Genomic DNA, 21,830 nt, shown 5'->3' with positions numbered 1-21,830 from the left:
TTTGTATTGGACAAAACTACCTGGTTGCCAAATTTGTTAACTTACGTGAGAATTGTTTTTATGGTGCCAAGGAATTTTGTTTCCATTCTTGAGGTGTAATAGGCTCTCTTTTCAAGCAAAATTAAAGTCAAGGAGCCAACAAATACTTGGCATTTTTTTTTCATGCTTGAAATGACAAGAAATCACATGAGGAGTTGAAAAGTTTAGATCTTAATGGATGTTTAGAAAACAGTTTTGAGTTCTTGTTCTGCTTTTTAGTCATTAGCCCTCTGCTATATTCTACTGACTTGTGTGTTCCCCATAATTCCCACTTACCCTCCCCCATGATACCCCTGATTATGATGGACCAGTCATTCAACAAAAATATACTTGACCATTATTTTTGTGGCAGATACTATGCTAGTTTCTGGGGAGAAAACCATCAAATTTCCCATTCCCTGCCTATAAGAACTCACAATGTAGTAGGAAATATAGGCAAATAAATCATTTGTTAAAATACTGTTCCTGGGAGAGATGGGGTCCTGAGACAAAGGATACAAGCTTGCATTTTTTTCTACATTGAGTGACTGGTAGTGCGGTCTGATAGAGAATATATGGGAAGAGCCATATTGGTTGTGGTTTATCGTAAACTCTAATGGCCTTAAAACAACATGCAGTAAAATAAAGGGTAGGCCTAAATGTTTATTTTACCTTAATATTTACTTTTCTCTAAAATGTTTTTAGCTGAGCCACCACGAATCCTTACTGCAACAAACACTCTCTATCAGGTCATTGCAAACAGGCCTGCTTTACTAGATTGTGCCTTCTTTGGGTCTCCCCTGCCTACCATTGAGTGGTAAGTAATGGCTGTATTTGTTCTGAATATTTACCTTCAATAAAGCCTTCAAATTTCTCAATATATTGGGTTTTAGTCAGAGAACAGAGAGGGAAAAGGTAGGGCAGAGACCATCATACTATAAATCATTAAATTCATTCAGTTATTTATTAGCTACTATTTTCACAAGTATAATCTATTTAGCAGCACACTTCATCAATCTCAGAAGTATATGTGAATATTTTTTAAACTTCAGGTTGCTGTATTTGTGCTGTCGTTATCACCTGGGACTTCATGCGTGGTGGTCAGAGAGATGAGTTGGGGGATATTCTTGGATAATAAAACATCATTTGGGGTGGGGGAGAACTTCTGTAAGCTCAAAACCAAAACCTGTTATTACCAGTATCCATCTCTGTTACCTCTCCCACCTGAGCTAAATGCAGGCTTAGACCCAGCCTGCCTCTGCGTTTTCACCTGCCACGTTAGTCCATGCCTTCTCCTGTCCCACTCCTACTGATATACCCTCCTAATATAAATCCTGTTCATCTTCCTAGCTTGTTTACCTCAGCATGAGCTGGAGCAAGGCTAGGAGAGGCAGAGGCTTAAAACAAATGAGTGAAAGAAAATCAGAACACTCATTTATGAATGAATGACACCACCAGGTGTCAGACACTGTGCGGGGCTCATGTGAAATTAAAGCTAGTTTTAGGATAAAGAACAATATTGCAGGTCTCCATCTTTACCACAGAGAAGAGAAACGCTGGTGCTAGTGCAAATGACTTCTTGTGAAGGGGTTAACTCTTAGTCTAGGTTGACTTTGCCTCACCACTTCTAATCCATCCTTACTTTTTTTGTCTGACACATGACATACATGCTTTAATTTTACTCTTTCCTGAATATTTTCCTATTGATACTTTCAAAAATAAAACCCTTTAACCTTGAAATCAAAATCTCTTTAGCATTGTAGCTTGCAGTTATAAATACATCACACTAGAAGGAAATGTCAAAAAAGTAGTTTCATTTTACTTACTTTAATAATTTATTTAGTGACAGCATATGTAATTATTGTGTTTTTAGTTTTAAATTGCTAATAATGAAAACTGCAATTTAAGTATTTGTACTGCCACCCTAATTCTCAAGCACCATTTATATTTGAATTCTCTGGTTTTACAATCTGTCTTTATGGACTCCCCTAACTTAAAAACTTGTGCAGATACCAAATGGCTGTGAACTTGATGCTATAATGCCAGGTCAGTAGTTGTGTTGACTTTGAGCATGGCATTTTATGTCTGACTTCAAATTCTGATGTTTTTGTTCTCGTTGTAATCATTTCTATAATGAAGGTTTAAAGGAGCTAAAGATAGTGCTCTTCATGAAGATATTTATGTTTTACATGAAAATGGAACTTTGGAAATTCCTGTGGCTCAGAAGGACAGTACAGGAACGTATATGTGTATTGCAACGAACAAGTTAGGAATGGCAAAGAATGAAGTCCACTTAGAAATCAAAGGTAAGGTAGAGGTGACAAAATATTTTTAAGTATGGTGTGACTTGGAGCAAATTCTCAGGATTTGGTAGTGGATAACAATAACTTTACCATTCAGATCCAACGAGGATCATAAAACAGCCTGAATATGCAGTTGTGCAAAGAGGGAGCACAGTGTCCTTTGAATGCAAAGTGAAGCACGACCACACCTTGATCCCCACTGTCACGTGGCTGAAGGACAGCAGCGAGCTGCTCAGTGATGGACGGTATGGAAGCCGATGTCTTTCTTGTCTCTTCCTTCTCTCTTTAAGCAGCTGTTGAACTGAAGGTTTATCGTATAGTGATTTAATGGCAATGTTTTTAACTTCTCTGACTGACATCTGCTGTCCCCAAAATATAGACATGCATTTTCTCCTTCCTGTAAAATACTCAGACCTAAAAAGGTATTGAGCTACTGAAATCAGACCCTGAGAATGTTTGTGTATCTTTGTGTGTCAGTCTCCCATGTAATTCAGGACAGGAAAAACCTTTCAGGCCTTGGCTATTGTCCATTGTTTTTTACCTTGTACAGTGACATCTCAAAAGATGTTTTCATTATCATTCTACAAATAAGCAGAAATATGATCTCTTTAATCGCCAGAGTGCACCTGAATCTTTGTCATTATTTTAAAGAACACTGGTATTTATTTGGACAGGGACTTTTCTTTTGATTTTACCTAACACTGATAGAAAGGGAAGGAAAGCTAGACCAGGTAAAGCATTTATAAGCTTTCTGTATGCGCTTATGCTGACTTGTAACTAGCACAGCACTGGGGTATGCCTGCATGGTTCCATGTGTCTCTGAGCATGTTGTAGTCCTTTAGTTTAAAATGCAAAAGCAGTCAAATCAATATCCCAGATGACACCCTCAGTGTAACAAAGTCCAGAGTTGAGTGTGTGACTTTTAGCTACATGGCTGCAAGCGTCATCACCTATGGAAGGAATGCTGTGTGCTGGTGAAAATCATTCCTGTTGTTGATGGCCATGGTGCCTACAGTGGCGCCCTGTTGCTTGTTCATAGCTCCCAAAAGCACTGTGTGGCCTTCCCTTCTATATGCACAGTTTCCCTGTAGGTCTGGGCTTGAACTGGTCAGTTTTATTGTGGGATCTGAGTTGATAAAGATGAGAAGGAACTATGAAGAAATGACTGTCAGGTTAAGTTAGCTAAAGCTTTAGCTTGGAAATTCTAGTGAAGACAGTGATTTATGCAACCTCATTAAAACCTTACATGAATCCTATTTACATGGATTTTTGACCCACTGAGTAATTTTTCAAGCCCACAAGCTACATCATAAAAACTCTTTGTGATGATTGCGGATCTAAATTTCCTGTTTCTACTGATAAACCCGATTACTATTCTCATTTACTTTCTGCTGAGAGTTCAATTGCAAGTGACAAAAATGGCACACAATTTTGCAGTCAGTGAGAAATTGTTTTAAAATACACACTTTGTTATAAAGTGAGTTGAAGCAGAAGCCTGAGGAAACTCCTCTAGACAGGCTAACTGGAGCTGCCTCCTCCTCACCTCAGATGCTCCTGATCTGTACGGAAGCACCTGAAGCTCCAGAGGATGGTAGAGGCTCACTGGACCAGATGATGATGGCCCTTCTCACCCCAGTTTCTAATTCAGTCTAATTGTTTTCCAACTTTAATCATTATCAAAGAAATACACATTCTTAATCATTTTAGCTCTATGTGAAATTAAGGGAAGAGGGGGCCCAATGGACTATGTTGGAGGATGATGGGTGTGTGGCATGGTCACATGCATCTGAAGAGGTGTGAACACCTCTCCATACAATGCTGTAAACCAACATTACTTAAAAAAAGAAAGGTTACACTATAAACCAGAGACATACTACGGGAGGGTGGGGAGAAGGAGGGAGTAGAATCAAAACAGGGGGAGGGGGGTGGGAATTGTATGGGGACTATAACCAAGATGAAAATGCATACATTGTGCAAAAATGAAAAATGATGTAAAAAATACGTAAAATTAAAAAAATTATAAAAAAGGTTACAAAATAAGTAGTAATTAAATCACTAATCTCTGAAAAAAAAATCATATGCAAAAGCCCTGAAAGAAAAATTTAGTTCTAATATGCTACAAATCTTTATCATCTTTCCCTTTTGTCAGTTTGGTTAGATGTGCATTGCAGCTGCTCTGAATGTGTTGCATTCACAGGTTCACTGTTGACAAGGACCATTTGGCGATAGTGGATGTGAACGATGATGATGGTGGGACTTACACCTGCGTGGCCAACACGACCCTGGACATGGTCTCTGCCAGTGCCGTGCTTAGCGTCGTGGGTAAGGACGAGAATGCATACTGCAAAAGTGGCTGCTCCGGATTAGGTTGAAAAGAAACTGTCCATATTAAATGTTTGCTTGTTATATATAGTTTTACCATTTTATAGGTGAATCTAACACCCAGGCTTTTCTTCTTTAAAAGCTGCTTCGAGGCAGTCATTTCTGTGTAGGTGTATTCTGTAGCAACCCTGGGGAAAAATGGAAGTTATAGATATTAGTGATATTTTTATAAGAAAATCAGGGGAAATAATCTCCTTTTACTCAAAGTTGAAGTTTTTTTCCCCTAAATTGTTACTGCATGTTTATCAATGCTGTGCCTCACAGCTAAGTATAAGGCTTAGTTTTATAATCTTAGTCATGTTCAATCTGTCTTCTTGTGCATCTTATATCTTTCCATTACTAATTTTGATTAAAATCCTTTATATTAATGTTCTTTCTAGCTCCTACTCCAACTCCAGCTCCCATTTACGGTAAACTAATATGAGTCTTCTTTTCTATTGTCTGTCAAATAATTCCATGCTTGCAGAAAAAAATGTCTTTCTTTTCTCTATCACATCATTTTCCTTACCAAAAAAAGCTTTGTCAAATGTTCTGTTTTGTTGCCCATTTACTGCTGTAAATCATGTCTTCATCACAACCCTGGACCATCTCACTGAATATATTACCATTCATTTCTAAATATTTCATGTGTTACATAAATTCCTTTCATTTGATAAAAGTCCCTCTTTCAAAAACCATCATCCACATTTTACAAAACGAAAACACTATTTATACCAGCATTCTACAAATTAGGGGTGTTTTTTTTTTTGGTCTATTAGTTGTTTGCAAAAACAAATACTGTTTTGGGATTCCATTTTTAAGAAATTTACACAGGAAAACTGCAGTTTTAGAACATTTGACCTTTATATCAGGGAAAACCGACTCACTGTGTGTTAACAAAAACAAGTCACTAAAGAAAGACCAAAATGGGACACTCCAATTTGTCTGATTTTTCTGAGTTTGGAAAATAAATCAGAAATTAGATCAGAAATCATTTTGATTACAGAACCCTCATGTTTATTCATTACATAAATACAAAAATTAATTTTACGGCATAAACTTGGCTTGATTTCACAAAATATCATTAATTATGCTGTAAAATGCCAGTCCTTTGTAGACTTTTACTGCTTCTTTACTGATAAGAAGGAAGTGTCCATATTTTTATATGGCCTCTGGTTTCCCAAGAACCAGAGTTACCCCCAGCAGCAAAGTCAGGAAAAGGCTCAGGGGGAACACTGAGTCTCTGAATCTCAGAAGGACCATTAGAAGGGACAGACAGGCTTCTGGGATCCCTTTGTCCCCAGAAGTGTCTGGGCCCTGGTGCCACATGGGAGTAAACATACCTCCCCATTTGCCTGTCTTACTTCGCATCTGCTTAAGGTGTGCATGATTGAGGGCAACCTAAACGTCACCAAGTTTCGAATTCCCTTAAAATTATAAACATCCTTCAGAAGGCTCCAAATCTATAAGTTAGCATGTTTCATAAAAAAAAAAATTTGAGGGCCTCCCCGGTGGCACAGCGGTTGAGCGCTGGGTTGCGAAGCTGCCCGCGGCCTCTGTGGCGTCGGTTCGATCCCCGGCTGCTCCCCGGCCACCAGAGGAGGGTCCCACGTGGTGCGCAGACCTCTCCTGCCGCCCGCTGCTCCCCTCAGCAGTGTACTTCGGTCCTTCTGCCTGTTCTGGTCCCCGCTCTGGCTCTGGTGAATTCTCTCACCCTCCCGCGCTTCTGACTGTACCCAGTGCATGTATAAACAAAACAAACAAACAAACAAATAAAAAAAAAAAAAAGTATTTAAAAAAAAAAAAATTTGAGTCTTCTTGCAACAGTATATTTTTTTATCTTTATTTGTTTTTCAATGTTTGCTATTCTGTTTCCCACTTATTAGATACTATTTTTTCTGTTTGTGCTCATTTATGTTTCTGAGAAGATACTGAGAGTGCTGGTGAACCAATTATGCCCACTTCACTGGTTTGGTTATGAATGATTTAGTTTCCCTTGAAAAAAAGACAGCAGCACTCATTGATGGGTTACCTGGGGTGTGCCTGTGTGTTCCCAGCACTCTCACTTGACACCTTGTCCTTTCAGTTGCATGCTCATTGGCCACTAAGTGTACAGTGTCTTTAATTTGCCTCATCTTCTGCAAATAGCATCAGAGTAAAGGAGAGCCTCATAAGGATGGATGGTTAATTATGATGTGTGTGTTTCCTCTGCAGATGTCCCGAATCCACCCTTTGATTTAGAATTGACAGATCAGCTTGATAAAAGTGTTCAGTTGTCATGGACCCCAGGCGATGACAACAATAGCCCTATTACAAGTACGTGGTGTCACTTGCTTTATCGCTTATAAACTTCATGACCATTTTGAAGCACCTTATCATATGCAATTGAAACTCCTCACTGAGGTATTTGCTGGCATTCTCCCCTTTGTTACTGATATAACAAAACTATTTGGGGCTCACTGCAGTGCTGGAGTTATTTCTGGTTATAGATTCTTTTGTGGGATATTCCTACGTGATTGCTAAAAATGTTAATTAAGCAAGTACACTATCATTTTGTGCTCAAGATCTATAAGAATCACTTTAAATATCCACCACATGGTAGAATGCATGATAGATTAGTTTTTTTTTGTTTTGCCCACTAAGATAGGAGAGAAGGATGGTGAATCAAGTGCTGGAATACCCAGTCTGTATATTAGATAGTTGAGACTTGGTGAGTAGATTGGATTTTCAAACCCACAGTTGGTAACAGAATTAGGTGCAGATGTCAGGGCTGTGAAGTTCCAATTCAGGTCTCTTTCTTCCAATAGTTCCTAATGGTTCTTCTATTGAAAAGTCTGTAGAAACACAAGAAGTGAAGTAGAAGGGAGCACATAGCATCACTTCTCAAAATGTGCATTGAAATACTTTGTGGAACTTCAGAAAACTCACTGTGATTTTTTTTTTAATTTTTTGACCTTTAAACTTGATACTTAAAAAACAGTGATATCTGGGAGATACCACATGAAATATTAGCTTGAGGTGGTGTACATTTCAAGGTGTTATTACTATGTATTTTGTGACGATGTCATATCTCTGCAAAACCTTTCCTGTGATAAAAAGCAATATCATGTGAAACTCAGAGAGAAAAAGGAAGTTAGGACTGTGGTATCTAATCTGTTTACAAAGTTTGAGAAGTACAGGATTTCAGTTGTTAAAACATTGAATACTCATTACGTTGTAGAGATTTAACTACTTACATGGAAATGGCAAATATTCCTTTTGCCCATAGGGAGCCATGAAAAAAAATAACTCAGACAGTAAGTAGACTATGAACTGAGAAAAATTGCAGAACCTGTGTATTAGTTTATGCATGAATTCTTACAAAATATCATGATGGCTTGGAATAAGCTGAGAAGGATGAGGTGCTGAGAAAGGTCAGATTTGTATATATTTTAAAGCTACAGCCGACAAGACCTTTGAAGGTATGAAAGGAAAGAAGCCAAGATCAACTTTGAGGTTTTGACCTGAGTTATCACTATCAGCTAGGGAGGAAGTCAGGGGTCAGTCTTGGTCATACCCAGAATGAGATTGACAAGTGAGAGATAGCTGACTGTCCAAGTCTGCCCTGCAAGGAAGAGTTAGCAGGCTCAGACATCACCATGAGCATTTAGAACCGGAGGTCACCAGCAAATTAATATAGACTGAAAGAGAACTGTGAGTATTTAACACTGGAGAACTGCAACACATAATACTTCTACTTCCTTTGTTTCTATAATTCATACAAATTCATGGCACAAACTAGGCAATTAATAAGTATCTAAATACCAATTTTTTACAAGAGTAAAACATGTACATACTACATTTCAGTAGAGATAGGAGTAGTATGCACTGAAAAGTAAATCTTTCTCCCACCCCTGACTTGCAGTTCTTCTGGCAACACCAATATTATCAGTGTATCTCCTTCGAGAGGGAATGCATGTCTATTTAACTGTATAAGTTATCTCTGTGTTGTAGTAAATCTTTCTACATTTACATAAGTGTAGTATCAAGTAACTAAGCATGCTAGAGAGAGAATACCAATATTACTGCTTGTGCTTAAGTATTGAGGATGATGATAGAACTCTGAAATGAAAATATTCTAGTGAAATTTTTTGAAAGTGAAATAATTCATGTTTAACTACTCTTATTAGATTATTCTATTATTGACCTAGCAACTTTCCCCTTGGGTGACTGAATTCACTGTTTTGGGGTCTTTATTGTGTGTGTGTATGTGTATGTTATGGCCAGAATTCATCATTGAATATGAAGATGCAATGCACGAGGCTGGGCTTTGGCATTACCAAACGGAAGTTTCTGGAACACAGACCACAGCCCAGTTGAAGCTGTCCCCTTACGTGAACTACTCCTTCAGAGTGATGGCAGTGAACAGCCTGGGGAGGAGCTTGCCCAGCGAGGCATCTGAACAGTATTTGACTAAAGCTGCAGGTAAAGTGACTCTTTATTCACAGTTCTATGAATGAAATAAATCAGAAAAGGGTCCCAAACTTACAGTATGTGACTGCTTAATTTCTAGAACCAGATAAAAATCCCACGACTATCGAAGGACTAGGATCAGAACCTGATAATTTGGTGATTACATGGAAGGTAAGCTATATATGAAATCTTCAATTTTAGACTGGGAAAAAAAGTTATTTTTAAATAATACCTATGTTAAAATATTATTTTATCCATTTTATGGGAAAATAGATATTATTTATCTTAAATTAAAAGGCAATATTAGGTAGTAGTGAGAAGCTTGAGACTTGGAACCAAAATGAATGGGAGCAAACCCCAACTTTGTACTTAGTGACTGTGGAACTTTAAGCCAGTTATTTAACATCACTATTGTGAAATACCTCTGTGAGGGAAATAATAACAGAACTGACCTCATAGGATTAAAAAAGTTAATATATGTATATGTTCAGTGAGTGCTGGCTAGTATTATCATTATCCTAGAGAACCATCCCAAGCACACTCCATGTGATTCCCAGCTACTACTACATCTGCTTCTTCTCTTCTCTTCCTTCCTGTCCCTTCTTCCTCCACCACCTCTTTTTTGGCTTATCTATATTTTCTGGGCTTGGAAAATTAACGTGTATTTACTTACATAATTTAAAGTCAATTTTTTTTTTTAAGATTTTTTTATTTATGTAAGAACTGGGGTACAGGCCAGATGTGTGGGGGGAGAGGGTGAGAAGATTCATCAGAGACAGTGGGGAAGAGAACAGACAGACTGACTGAAATACACTGCTGAGGGGAGCAGCGGGCCTGACAGGAGAGGTCTGCCTCGCCATGTGGGTTGCTCCGCGGCCAGCGGGGATTGAACCGGCACTGCAGAGCCTGTGCACAGCTTCACAGCACTGCGCTCCACTGCCTGCGCCACTAGGAAGGCCCTAAAGTCAATTTTAGATAGATCTATATGGCCATATTTAGATGCTTACATATTTCTATATACTTAAATACATTTGCACATGTAGAAACAAGATAGAGAAACAAGCCAGCTTTTTTTTTTTTTTAAGAAACACAGCACAGCTTTCACTCCAAGTAAAAATTGATAATGAGGTACCAGCACACAAATGGGAATATATATATATATACATACATATATATATATATATATATATATATATAAAGGAAACTATATGACTGAAAAGTTTTAAGAGTCTCCTACCTCCCACCCTTCATTGTGAGGCCAGGGTTTGAGGGACTTCTGTGGCATTTACAACTTCAAAGGAGAAATTAACAACCTATGAAATGTTGATCCCAAACTAGCTTTGACTCATACCATAAATGAAAAAAGATCTTGTCCACTGGAGAAATGTTAAAAGCTTGCATTTTAGTTTCAGTGTTCACTTTCTTTAAGTCCGGGAATTGAATTTGCTGTTCCAATGACAGGTTGTCCAATCTGTTTTATAAGCTCTGATTATTTGGCTTTTCTTGTAGCCCTTGAATGGTTTCCAATCAAATGGGCCAGGCCTTCAATACAAAGTCAGCTGGCGCCAGAAAGATGGTGACGATGAATGGACGTCAGTGGTGGTGGCAAATGTGTCCAAATACATTGTCTCAGGCACTCCAACCTTTGTTCCCTACTTGATCAAAGTTCAAGCCCTGAACGATGTGGGGTTTGCTCCAGAGCCAGCCGTAGTCATGGGGCACTCTGGAGAAGACCGTAAGTGTCTGATGCTGTTTCTTTGTATTTTATCTTATACAGAATAAACTTTATTCTATACTATATTCTCTATACTAAAGTTTATATTTTTCCCCAGCAAAACAAACTTACTTACTCAAGCCAAAGGCTGTCTCCAGAGGTGCTAAGATTGAGAGGAAGGTAGATCAATCATTTTGTTCAGCATTTCCAAATTTAAACAGCCTACTCTGTAACTTGTAGGTTCAGAATGTTAAACATTATTATAAATGTCATGCTTTAAAAAAAAAAAGATATATTGTTCTCACAAAATCAAGTAAACAAAATCTATCCCCCCAAATCTCCTCTCAATCTTTGATATCCCCTAGAAGAAAGCTAGGACATTCTTAAGTCAAAAGTATTGACAGTAACATTATTGCATAAAATTCAAAATAGTGTTGATGTTTCTTCCCCCACCCACTCTGTTTTCCCCTAGTTCCAATGGTGGCTCCTGGGAATGTTCGAGTGAGTGTGGTGAACAGCACGTTGGCAGAGGTGCACTGGGACTCTGTGCCCCTGAAGAGCATCCGAGGACACCTGCAAGGCTATCGGGCAAGTGAAGGGAACTTTCAGCTTCTTCCATTAGTGAGAGCCCATCAGCCAATGCCAGGGACTCGTCCTTTGGTTAGAGCAGGCCTTGACCTCCCTCATCCTGTCTGGTTTATCACCTTAGGCAAGCCACTGATAAAAATCTCAGCTAGAAGTAAATCAGAACCTCTCTGCATCCAGAGTGAGGGGGAAACACACACACACACCCTGACATATTTTCATTCTCAATTCTTCCCACAGATTTCCATTTGACATTTACAGTTAACATTCTTCCAGTGAAACAGTTCACATATGCATAAAATGGAGGGAAATAATGTTTAAAAGCTGAGAATATAACAAAATGCACCTAGTTTTAAAGTGATACTGATCACAGTGTAAAACACGCACAATTATCCTAAAAATAATTTAGACATTTAAAATTTGAATTCAGATTATACTTGGAAAAAGCACTAAAATGAGCTTTTCAAGATTGTTTAGATACAACCTACCTATTTTTAAGAACATCAATTAACTTGGTTATTAGGAGGCACACAAAGAAGTGATTCATAGAGATTTTTGATAGGAGTGCTAAGAACTGTTTTGTGCCCACAAAAGTCACTACTCTGATTTGTTAAGCCTGACCCCTAGAGGTCAGGTTTTTACACTGCATCATGTTCAATTCCACCTCCCACCCCCCCCACCTCATCTTTGCCAGATTGTGTATATTAGTTAATTCCTTTTAAAACTGACTTTAAATTCCTAAAAGGAGTTTTAAAAGGATTTAACAAACAATTCTGGATTTTTAACCAAAGCTAATCATTTTGCTTTTATCCATGCTATAACTTAATACAAAAAAATAAGTATGCCTTACTAAGTGATACAGTTTAACTTAGTGCAAAAGCCCTAGACTTGAGTGGAGGGTCCCATCCACTATACAGCAGCCACTCCATAGCCCAGGGAGTCATATATGCTTTAAAAGTAATAATAACAAAAACTTCATTGCTTTAAGAGTAAATTGTAATATATTGTACATGAAGATGTATTAACTCTGGAAAAGTTTGTAAATTATAAGTAGTAATTTTTTACTTGAGAATAATTTATTCACATAAAAGACACTTAATCTCTCCTATAGTTTCCACTTCCTGGTGTTCTGGAGAAAACTTTATGGCTCTCATGCTATTCCATATATTTTACTCACACAGTAAGTCCTCATTTAACACTGACTCCAGGATTAGATTCTTGGAAAATTTGACTTTAGGTGCCACAGTGTATAACAAAAACAGGTCATTGAATAAGGTCATTTTGTTCAACATCAGCTTGGATTTTTCTTCTCATCAACTTCATATGAAGACGATGCTGAACAAAATGACCTTATTAGAGGATCTGCTCTACTTCTTCAACAAAGTAGCTAGTACTGCTCATCACACATTCATAATTTAATGTCGTTATTTGTCTGCTTCTACTCTCTTGCCATAGAAATCAGTATTTATCAGTTTTGCCAGTAATCTTCTAAACTGTACCAAGGGAATGTTCTGGTAATAAACAACAAAACTTTAATATTGGGAGTGTGAGGAATCTAGTTTACTAGCTCTTATGTCCCTGACTTTCATTCTTGCCATTTCAGATTTACTACTGGAAGGAACAGGAGTCATCTAAAAGAAACAGACGCCACATTGAGAAAAAGATCCTCACTTTCCAGGGCAGCAGGACCCATGGCATGTTGCCCGGGCTGGAGCCCTTTAGCCACTATGCACTGAATGTCCGAGTGGTCAATGGCAAAGGGGAGGGCCCCGCCAGCCCCGACAGAGTCTTCAACACTCCGGAAGGAGGTATGGGACAACTGGGTCTCCAAGTCTTAGGAACTCATGGCCCAGCCTTGAATGAATGCTTTGTATGAAGCCAGATGAGATTGCCCCATAGACAAACACAGGACACACTAAGTGGCAAAGCATCAGCTCATATTAAGCCCAAGACTTCAGAATATTAAATATTGCCCTAAACCCCCTCTCTTTTAACATTTTTTCCCCACACTTTAGTCACACTGTCACAAACCTTGAGAATTTGATGCTTGATACATTAATTTTCTGACCTGAAACAAGTTGTATCACTTCTCTAAGCCTCAGCTGCCTCATCAGAAAAGCATGAAAGCTGAATGTGATTAGCTTAAGACAAACACCTGCAAAGGAATCTATTTCTCTAAGTTGTAGTTTACTTCTATGGCTGTGTTCTGTGTGTGCCTTCATAGTTGAAGTTGCACTGAGTTAGAAGATTGGAAGTCTTGATGAAAGGGTTTGGAAAGAGTTATTGGAAGTATCGCTTCAAGAGGAATCTAGAGGGGGGACCAGTATGACACTGATAAGGAGGAGCAGGTTGGTTAGAGCAAAGGGACATGGGAGCTGAACAGGGGAGGGAGACAGGAGCCAAATAGCCAGAAAGACTGGGATTTGAAAAAGCATGAAAATGGGCTTTACTTATTTTGAATTTTGCATCAAGCCAGTATTAAAGATTAACTGGTTACCTTCTATGGATTCCTTAGATCTTTTTGATAAAAGGACTTCAAAGATGAACATTGTCCTTGCTCCTGTTTGAAAGGCTCATGATCTTGTTAGCTGCCCAGCAGCCTCTGGGAGTCACCCCAGGCTCCAATTCCCGCCTCTCAGCAATTGCTTATCCTCAGTTTCACTGACCTTTAGACATGAAGGACTCCTTCCACTGAGGCTTGCTCTACTGAGATGCCACACTGGTCCTTTAGGTGGCTCAGGGGATGGTGTCATAAAAGAGATGATCAAGGGATGCAAGGAAGAATTAGTAGGTCTGAAGGTACAAAGGTGTGGAACAGCATGGCTCCTTTAGGGAACTGCAAGTCACATAATCAGGAATAGTGAGAAAAGATAGAAAGGTCAGCTGGGGGGACCTTGAATGGCCTTGAGCGCTGTGGATATTAACCTGTAGGAAGACTTTTAATCTGGGGACTATAGTCTGTTAAAGGATCAGTAAGTGGGTTTAAGAAGTTCTATGAACTCCCTAAGATTATGTCAAATGTGTACATTTTTCTGGGGAGAGTTTATGGCTCTCATCAGGTTTTCAGAGGGGTTTGTAATCTCCAAAAGTCAGAAACCACTTATTGGCTTGGGGAAGTTTACAAATATAAGCCAGGACTGTTGTAGGCCCAGGCAAAGGCCCCTGAGGTGTTGAGGTGGGCGGTGGCTGAGGGAGAGAAAGGAATGGATATGGTTGAGATTAGCAAAGTGTCCCAGCAAATGGTACTTCTGAGGCATATCATCAGAAAATGAAGCAGACATTGACACCCTGGTTTCTCTCTAGAGCAACAGAGGAAACTGTTGCTATCACTGAGTGCAGGGGGCACAACAGGATGGTAGAGGCAGCAACCACCATGAGGGAGCTGCCACAACCTTCATTTTCATGAGGAAGTAACTAGAAGAAGACCAGGCATGTTTCCTCTGGTACTTGGCCAGCCTCTGCCATAGAGAGCCTGATACCCACAGGCCTTCCCCAGAGCCAGGGATTGCCAACACTGGGGCTTTTGTCCACCGCTGCGATCTGGGCCTCTCTCAGCTCTCTGGATAAGAAGCGCTCTGCACCTGGACAGGCTGGCTCAGGCCCAGAGCCCAGCAGGCAGGGCGTTCTGACTGGAGACGCCTGGTTTGTTGGGGGAAAACAGTCCTGAATAACCTAGAACACAGCCTCTTCTATTCAAAGGTCTGGTTAGAATGGTTTCCCTTAGTCACTGGTTTGTTTTTTTTTTTTTTTTTTTTTTTTTTAGTTACCATGACATACGTATTCTGTCTCTTTTTAAGTTTGGTTTGCCAGTCAACATCTTGAGGGCCTGAGATTAGGAGGAAGGGGAGGGACAGAAACAAGGAACACAAGGGACAGTGGTGGGGAAAAAATAAGATACAAAAAAAATATAATGATGTGCACCTGAGAAAGAACATCTAATGTGTTGTTATAAAACAGTTATTTTTTAATAGCTCACACACAGAGCTTCTAAAAAATCATGAACTTTTCAATATAGATGGCCGTCATATATATTTTTACCCTGAATTATTTTGATCTGAAGTCACATAATGTGTGTTATTTGACTTAGAGCATCCAAAATGTAAGTTTATATTTGCACTTTTACTAAATAAGAGATTAAAAAGAACCAGCTAGTGTTAACACACTTCTCTGAGATCCCCAGGAAGCCATATGATTCTCTGAGTTTGTTTTATCTCCAGAGTAAAGCTTGCCTGCCTGGGCCAGCTGAACTTCAAGTGTAAAGAGACACCATTCTCATTATTATCATAAGGATAAATACATGTAATAGAAATAAATATTATTACCATCATTCTTATTAAGATTCTGGATTTTTAATCTTTTACTGAAACATAAATCCTCAGTTTGGCATTCAAAGTCTTCCATACACACTCCTAACCCATGTTTCTAGTCGTTTCCCACCACCCCCCTTACCCATAACCTGTAATGGGCAAATCTCCACACCAGCCTTACCTTATCCTTATCCCATGCCCATCCTTTTTTCCTGCCATGTCTTTGCCCATGCCTTTCTGCTCAGAATCCCTCTCTATGCCTCATCATTGCCCGTTCACATCCCCCCAAATACACACACACACACACACACACACACACACAGAGGTTTGGGTCCTTATAAAGGCAGAAACTTCATGTATTTTGGTTCTACATGGAAATGGTAGAAAGAAAATAGCTGAACATATCTATCACAGACTTCTATTAATGAGTTTTCAGCTGAATTATAAGTTACAGAAAACAAAAATCTCAATGAATTGTGCAAACATCATGAAATATGTCATTTTTGTAATTTTTGAAACTTTCAAAAGCCTTTATGTTGACTCTGTGTTCTTGTTAACAAGTCCCCAGTGCTCCTTCCTCTTTGAAGATTGTTAACCCAACACTGGATTCTCTCACATTGGAATGGGATCCACCAATCCATCCAAATGGCATTTTGACGGAATACACCTTAAAATATCAGCCAAGTGAGTTCTTGGGAGAAGGGGTGAGGGAGTGGAAATATGGCTTTAAAGGGAAAAAAAAAAACTATATTCTTAAAATACAAAATGAATATTTCTTTTTTTTAAGATTTATTTATTTATGCGTACAAGAACTGGGGTACAGGCCAGAGGTGTGGGGGGGGGGATGAGAGGATTCACCAGAGACAGAGTGGGGAACAGAACAGGCAGATCAACTGAAATACACTGCTGAGGGGAGCAGCGGCGAGACAGGAGAGGTCTGCTGCGCCGTGTAGGTTGCTCCCTGGCCAGGGATCCAACTCATGATGCAGTGGCTGCGGACAGCTCCATAGGTTGTGTCTTACCCCTTGTGCCACCAAGGAGGCCCACAAACTGATTATTTCCTATAGCCATAGAATATATGCATTTACTTTCAAGCATTATTCTAGAAGGAACTTCAATGATACTTTTTAAAGGAAAATGACATTTGAAAATAAAGCTATCTGTAGAATAATACAGACATCTGAGCAGCAGGTTTGTAGTGTGCTGTGGTGATTAGGTAGACATCTTCTATAACTCGAAACTGGAAAAGAGGAGTTCCTTTGGCACAAAGTTTCTGAAGACAGGGTTTGTGATTAGTTAACAATATATGACTCCACCTGCAAACACTGAGACAAATGCTTCTGTGATTCAGTATAACAATCTCCTAATTTATGGGCCCATGGAGAATACATTTCCCCTTGTTATGCTATATTATAGAAGCTGTAATATTATGTCAGGTAAAAAATGAGTAGGGTTAGGGCCTCCCTGCTGGTGCAAGAGGTTAAGACGCAACCTATGAAGCTTACCACAGCCACTGCAGCTCGAGTTCAATCCCCAGCTAGGGAGCAACCCACACGGCACAGCAGACCTCTCCTGAGGTCTTAAAAAGAAAAGAGCAGGGTTACAAAAGCCAGTGTAATCTGAGTTTGACTTTTTTGGTTGACACATTTATTTATAATAATATTCTGTAGCAACTAATGGGGAATTAATTTTTTCTTCACAGTTAACAATACACATGAATTAGGTCCGCTGGTAGATTTAAAAATTCCTGCCAATAAGACACGCTGGACTTTAAAAAATTTAAATTTCAGCACTCGATATAAGTTTTACTTCTATGCACAAACATCAGCAGGATCAGGAAGTCAAATAACGGAGGAAGCAATAACAACAGTGGATGAAGGTAAGATGGGTATGTATAAAATCCATCTAAATATGAGTATCCTGGAACACAAATCTTAAGTGTGTGCTTTCTCTTTTCTTCTTACAATGGAATTTCCATCTAACCCAATTAATGCAAATGCTTATTTGTAATTTCTCATTCTGATATATATAATATATAATATGAATAATTTAATTCATATTAGAATAAGTATTTGATATTTTTTCATGTCCATTTAAATTTTGCAACATATTGACATACTGAGGTGAGAGTGGAAAATTAGAATATTTTACCACTCTAGAGTATGAAGTTCAAGACAATGTTTTTTTCTACCAACAAATACAAACATACATACATAAATATATTTATACACACAGAGACGTACATACATAAATAAACATGTAATTCCAGTTTTGATATAAAGCAGAAAATAATGTGCTAATCCACATACTGATTTAGGTTTTCTAGTAAGAAAATTGAAACTGTTATTAAATAGTGTGTTTACATTGTGTATTGAAATGGGACTTCGTATTTTGGTATGCCATCTGCTGCAGAAAAAAGCAAAATAGCCCCATTAAAGTATCTAAGAAGGATTTAGCACTTTCTTTCATACTCTTAAAAATAATTTTGAAAATGTTTGAGTCAATGAAAATGATCTAATATGCTGTAGAAGATTTTCTGTGTTTGCATGTCTATACATTGTAGAATTACTTAAGAGTTATTTATTGGTTATCTGCCATAGCATAAGAAGTTGACATTTCTACCTAAAAGTTGATTTGAAATATCTTAAGGCTTCCTACTTTGTAGCTAGTTATGTATAATACACCTTAAGTAATGTGTGGATTTGATTACTAGGTAAGTGTGGGGACAGCAACAAACGTTGTCCCCTGTACCTGATATGGAACACTTCATTCTTGCATGCTTTAGCATGTTAATAAGTGTTTTTTATCGCTTAACATGCTCATGGGTGTGTTACATCTAACTATATAGTGTCCTATTTCTGTTTCCCTTCATTAAAGCTGGTATTCTTCCACCTGATGTAGGTGCAGGCAAAGGTAAAATAATTCATCTGCATGATTTTATACCTGTGTGAAATTTGCAATGTTAAACATGGGGAAGTGCAGCATGGGTTAAAAAAAAAAAAAAAAGACGGAAAAGAAGCCTTGAAACACCAAAAGAAAGAGAAGATCTTCAAAGATCTTGGCTTTAAAATTAATTTCTAGTCTTTTTTTTTTTTTGCAAGTAGAAAGCCACATATAGAATTCTCCCAAAACTTTTCCTCAAGATTATATTCCTTGTCCAAATACTAATCTTAGCTTTTAATGATATGATTGTGGCTGGATCAGGCAGGACCGAAACCGTGGATTTGTCACAGACCCTCTCTGTGGCCATGCCACTTTTTAAGGGTTCAGTAATACTCATCCTGTGATGAAAACATCCTGTGAAAAAGTGGATCAATCAAGCTCCTCATTCTAATCTGATTTAGCTATGCTCCTGGTAGATACAGCACACACTTTGCTGGCATCACACCACATGTCCATGTGGAATCCCAACTTAGCAGTACCCTCCAGCTAGCCTGGACTAGAAGCATCCTCAGAGGGAACCCCTCCAAGCAAGTCAGCCTGCATGCTGTGCTCAGTTGTGTTATTCCATCCTGTCTTCACCAAACAGCTCAAGTCTCCTTCTCCTGGATAGCCAACAATCCACAATGGATTACTTTTTCATCCTCCTTTATTTTTCACAGTTCTCTGAGTGAGAAAGCTTTGCTGGGAGAATGATGCTTGAATAAATTGTGATATGTCTTCCTCCTGAAATCCCCCAGTCTTTGGCCCTTGGCTAATGGTTAATCTGTTAACTTTGTAGAGAGAGAATCCCTGCCACAGAGCACTGTTTTCATATGGGGTACCCATGACCAGGGGTTTTCTTGGAGTTAGACTAAATGAGTACAAGTGGGAATGAAGAAAAAGAAGACCAAGAGAAATATGTTTTGCCCTAAATTATTCTAATTTTGTCAACTTAATCTTAATACATATCTTCTGCTTTTTAGAAATCTGTTTATATTTAAAGCCTTGATAAGTTATAGAATGTAGATCTGATTTTGCACTAACTGAATAAGAACCATAGCCACTTTCAGTTATCTTAACCATGGCATGTGTGTGTTTTTAGACTTCAAAAAATGAATTGTGACTATTCCAAAATTCTACATACAATATTGTAGGAAGATGGAAACCTCTTTTTGATATATACCCCCTTTTCTAGGATAATGAGACATCAGTTACAATTCTTGGTTGTTTTACAATTATTTACTGCTGTGTTCCACTCTTACCATTTACATGAAGCATTGTAGGGAAAGCCTGGCCTGGACCTGTGCAGTAACACATCCCTGTGGCCCTGTCTCCTCAGTAGCAGAATAATTTGGCTGCAGGGTGGGCATTCAAGTGTCCCATTGGCTGGTTGTGGTAGAACAGGACATGCATTCTGCTTCGCACATCACCCCCTGTTTGTAATGAATTAAAACCAGAAGAAATTAAGTGGCAGGATAACTTAGTGAATAAAACTAAAAGAAATTGTTATTAAAAGCCTTTAGGTCTTTCCATTTAATGTTTCTAAATTGAATTTTGAATTCCTTATGATTATGGAGTTAAGCAAAAATGAAATGACAGAAGGTGCATGGCCTCCCCCATCTGTGTCAAAAACTGATGGATCTCAGATAAGAAGGGAAATTGTGTTTAGAAATTTTCAAGCTAAATAATGTAGCTTAAATAATAATTCCTAATTTCTATATTTTTTCTCTTAACAGGGCAGCAATAATTAAACATTGCTTGCATAAAATATTTTACCATAAAACTTTAAGCTGCTTAAGAATAATTTATTATTCCTTGAAATACTTTTTTTTATCTAAGAATTAATACTATCCTCTTTTATATTTTTCCTTCTCCATGTGAAGTTTAGATAGTCTCTGAAAGGTAGAAAAATAATTCTCCACAATCCTTCCAATTTTGATATTTTATCTATCCTTATATATTTTAGTTTAGAACAAGATGAAAGAAAATAAAAATATAAGAATCATTGTGAGAAAGTTTGTGTGATACCCTTAGCTATAGAAGCACCAGCCTCTACTGATTTTAATTTACCTCTGATCACAGGAGGGAGAAAGTGATATAACTAAGCTTACATCTTTAAATTTTCTTAAGATTTTAAGAAATGTTAATGAAACCCAAGCTTTCAAATATATAATTACAAAAGGGTTATTTAAACCATGAAGTAGAAACCAGGATAATTCAATTAAGTTTATTATAACCTACCAAGCCTTTTCCTTATCATCCTCATCAATATAACTAAGATGGGCATGGAAATAATCTTGTTATTTTTAAGGAGTCACTTATTTTGATTCATGCCCTTGTTTAGTTAAAACCCTCCATATCTATGTAATTGTTATAGTTGTTTGACTACATTTGTTCAGTTTCTATGCTTCTTTAGATATTTCTTGGGTCTGAATTCTGGAAAATAGGCCAATGAAGGCTTTTATAGAAATGAACCCAAAACATGAAGATGATAGCCCCAGTGTTGCTGATGGATCAATACTCCTTTTTCTCTAGTATTTTACTGCCTTGTCCTTGGGACCAACCATCAGAACACTTCTGTGAGGGGACGAGCTGGTGTATAGGAGCAGGGAGGAACTAAAGTAGTAAGGCAGGCACTGAACCTGGCTCTTGCTGATCGTGGTCAACCAATTATAACTGAGTGCCCTGAAATGGCACTGAGAAATGGTGACAAATCCCCTACGGTCACACTCTCACTATTATAACTATTGTTATACTGGAGTCAGGCCCACTGCTGCCCAATTAGGTCAAGAAACATGGAAAAGCTAAAGACCCAGTAAGTAAAAATCAGCTTTATTTGGTTTGAATGACAATGAGGTTGTTAAACAGAAGATTCAGTCAGTTCAACAGTGAATATCTATCTGCTCATAAAATACATGGCCATTTTTTAAAATTTTATTTTATATATTTTTTACATTTTTCATTTTTGCACAGTGTATGCGTTTTCATCTTGGTCATAGTACCCATGCAATTCTCACCCCTCTTATTTTGACCCTAATCCCTCCTCCCCCCCATCATAGTGTATCTCTGGTTTATAGTTGCTTATTGATTTTGATTTTTACTTTATTATAATTAGTCTTTTTCCTGGTCCCTTATTTTGTTTTTCTAAATTCCTGGTATGAGTGAGAC

The 21,830-nt window shown here is 38.2% G+C and overlaps 1 protein-coding gene across 32 annotated transcripts in view; it reads left to right on the top strand.

The window, feature by feature from the left end:
* The window catches only part of NRCAM (neuronal cell adhesion molecule), a gene marked incomplete at both ends in the record, with an annotated part of 71,908 nt that overhangs the window by 30,117 nt on the left and 19,961 nt on the right, over positions 1-21,830 (top strand). For 8 of the 32 annotated variants that reach the window (XM_084229953.1, XM_084229942.1, XM_084229955.1 and 5 more), the window contains 14 exons: positions 724-835; positions 2,158-2,324; positions 2,419-2,566; positions 4,519-4,643; positions 5,084-5,113; positions 6,897-6,998; positions 8,949-9,146; positions 9,235-9,305; positions 10,644-10,869; positions 11,321-11,436; positions 13,037-13,241; positions 16,302-16,424; positions 17,443-17,619; positions 18,618-18,653. In XM_084229953.1, the coding sequence (XP_084086079.1) occupies positions 724-835; positions 2,158-2,324; positions 2,419-2,566; positions 4,519-4,643; positions 5,084-5,113; positions 6,897-6,998; positions 8,949-9,146; positions 9,235-9,305; positions 10,644-10,869; positions 11,321-11,436; positions 13,037-13,241; positions 16,302-16,424; positions 17,443-17,619; positions 18,618-18,653 (1,836 nt within the window). Of the gene's footprint in view, positions 1-723; positions 836-2,157; positions 2,325-2,418; positions 2,567-4,518; positions 4,644-5,083; positions 5,114-6,896; positions 6,999-8,948; positions 9,147-9,234; positions 9,306-10,643; positions 10,870-11,320; positions 11,437-13,036; positions 13,242-16,301; positions 16,425-17,442; positions 17,629-18,617; positions 18,654-21,830 lie in introns of all 32 variants that reach the window. The other 24 variants (XM_084229943.1, XM_084229927.1, XM_084229952.1 and 21 more) reach the window with 7 other exon arrangements.

This window comes from Talpa europaea, assembly GCF_964194135.1.
Source record: "Talpa europaea genome assembly, chromosome: 3".
Taxonomy (NCBI): domain Eukaryota; kingdom Metazoa; phylum Chordata; class Mammalia; order Eulipotyphla; family Talpidae; genus Talpa; species Talpa europaea.
This window is presented reverse-complemented; position numbering and strand designations above follow the sequence as displayed.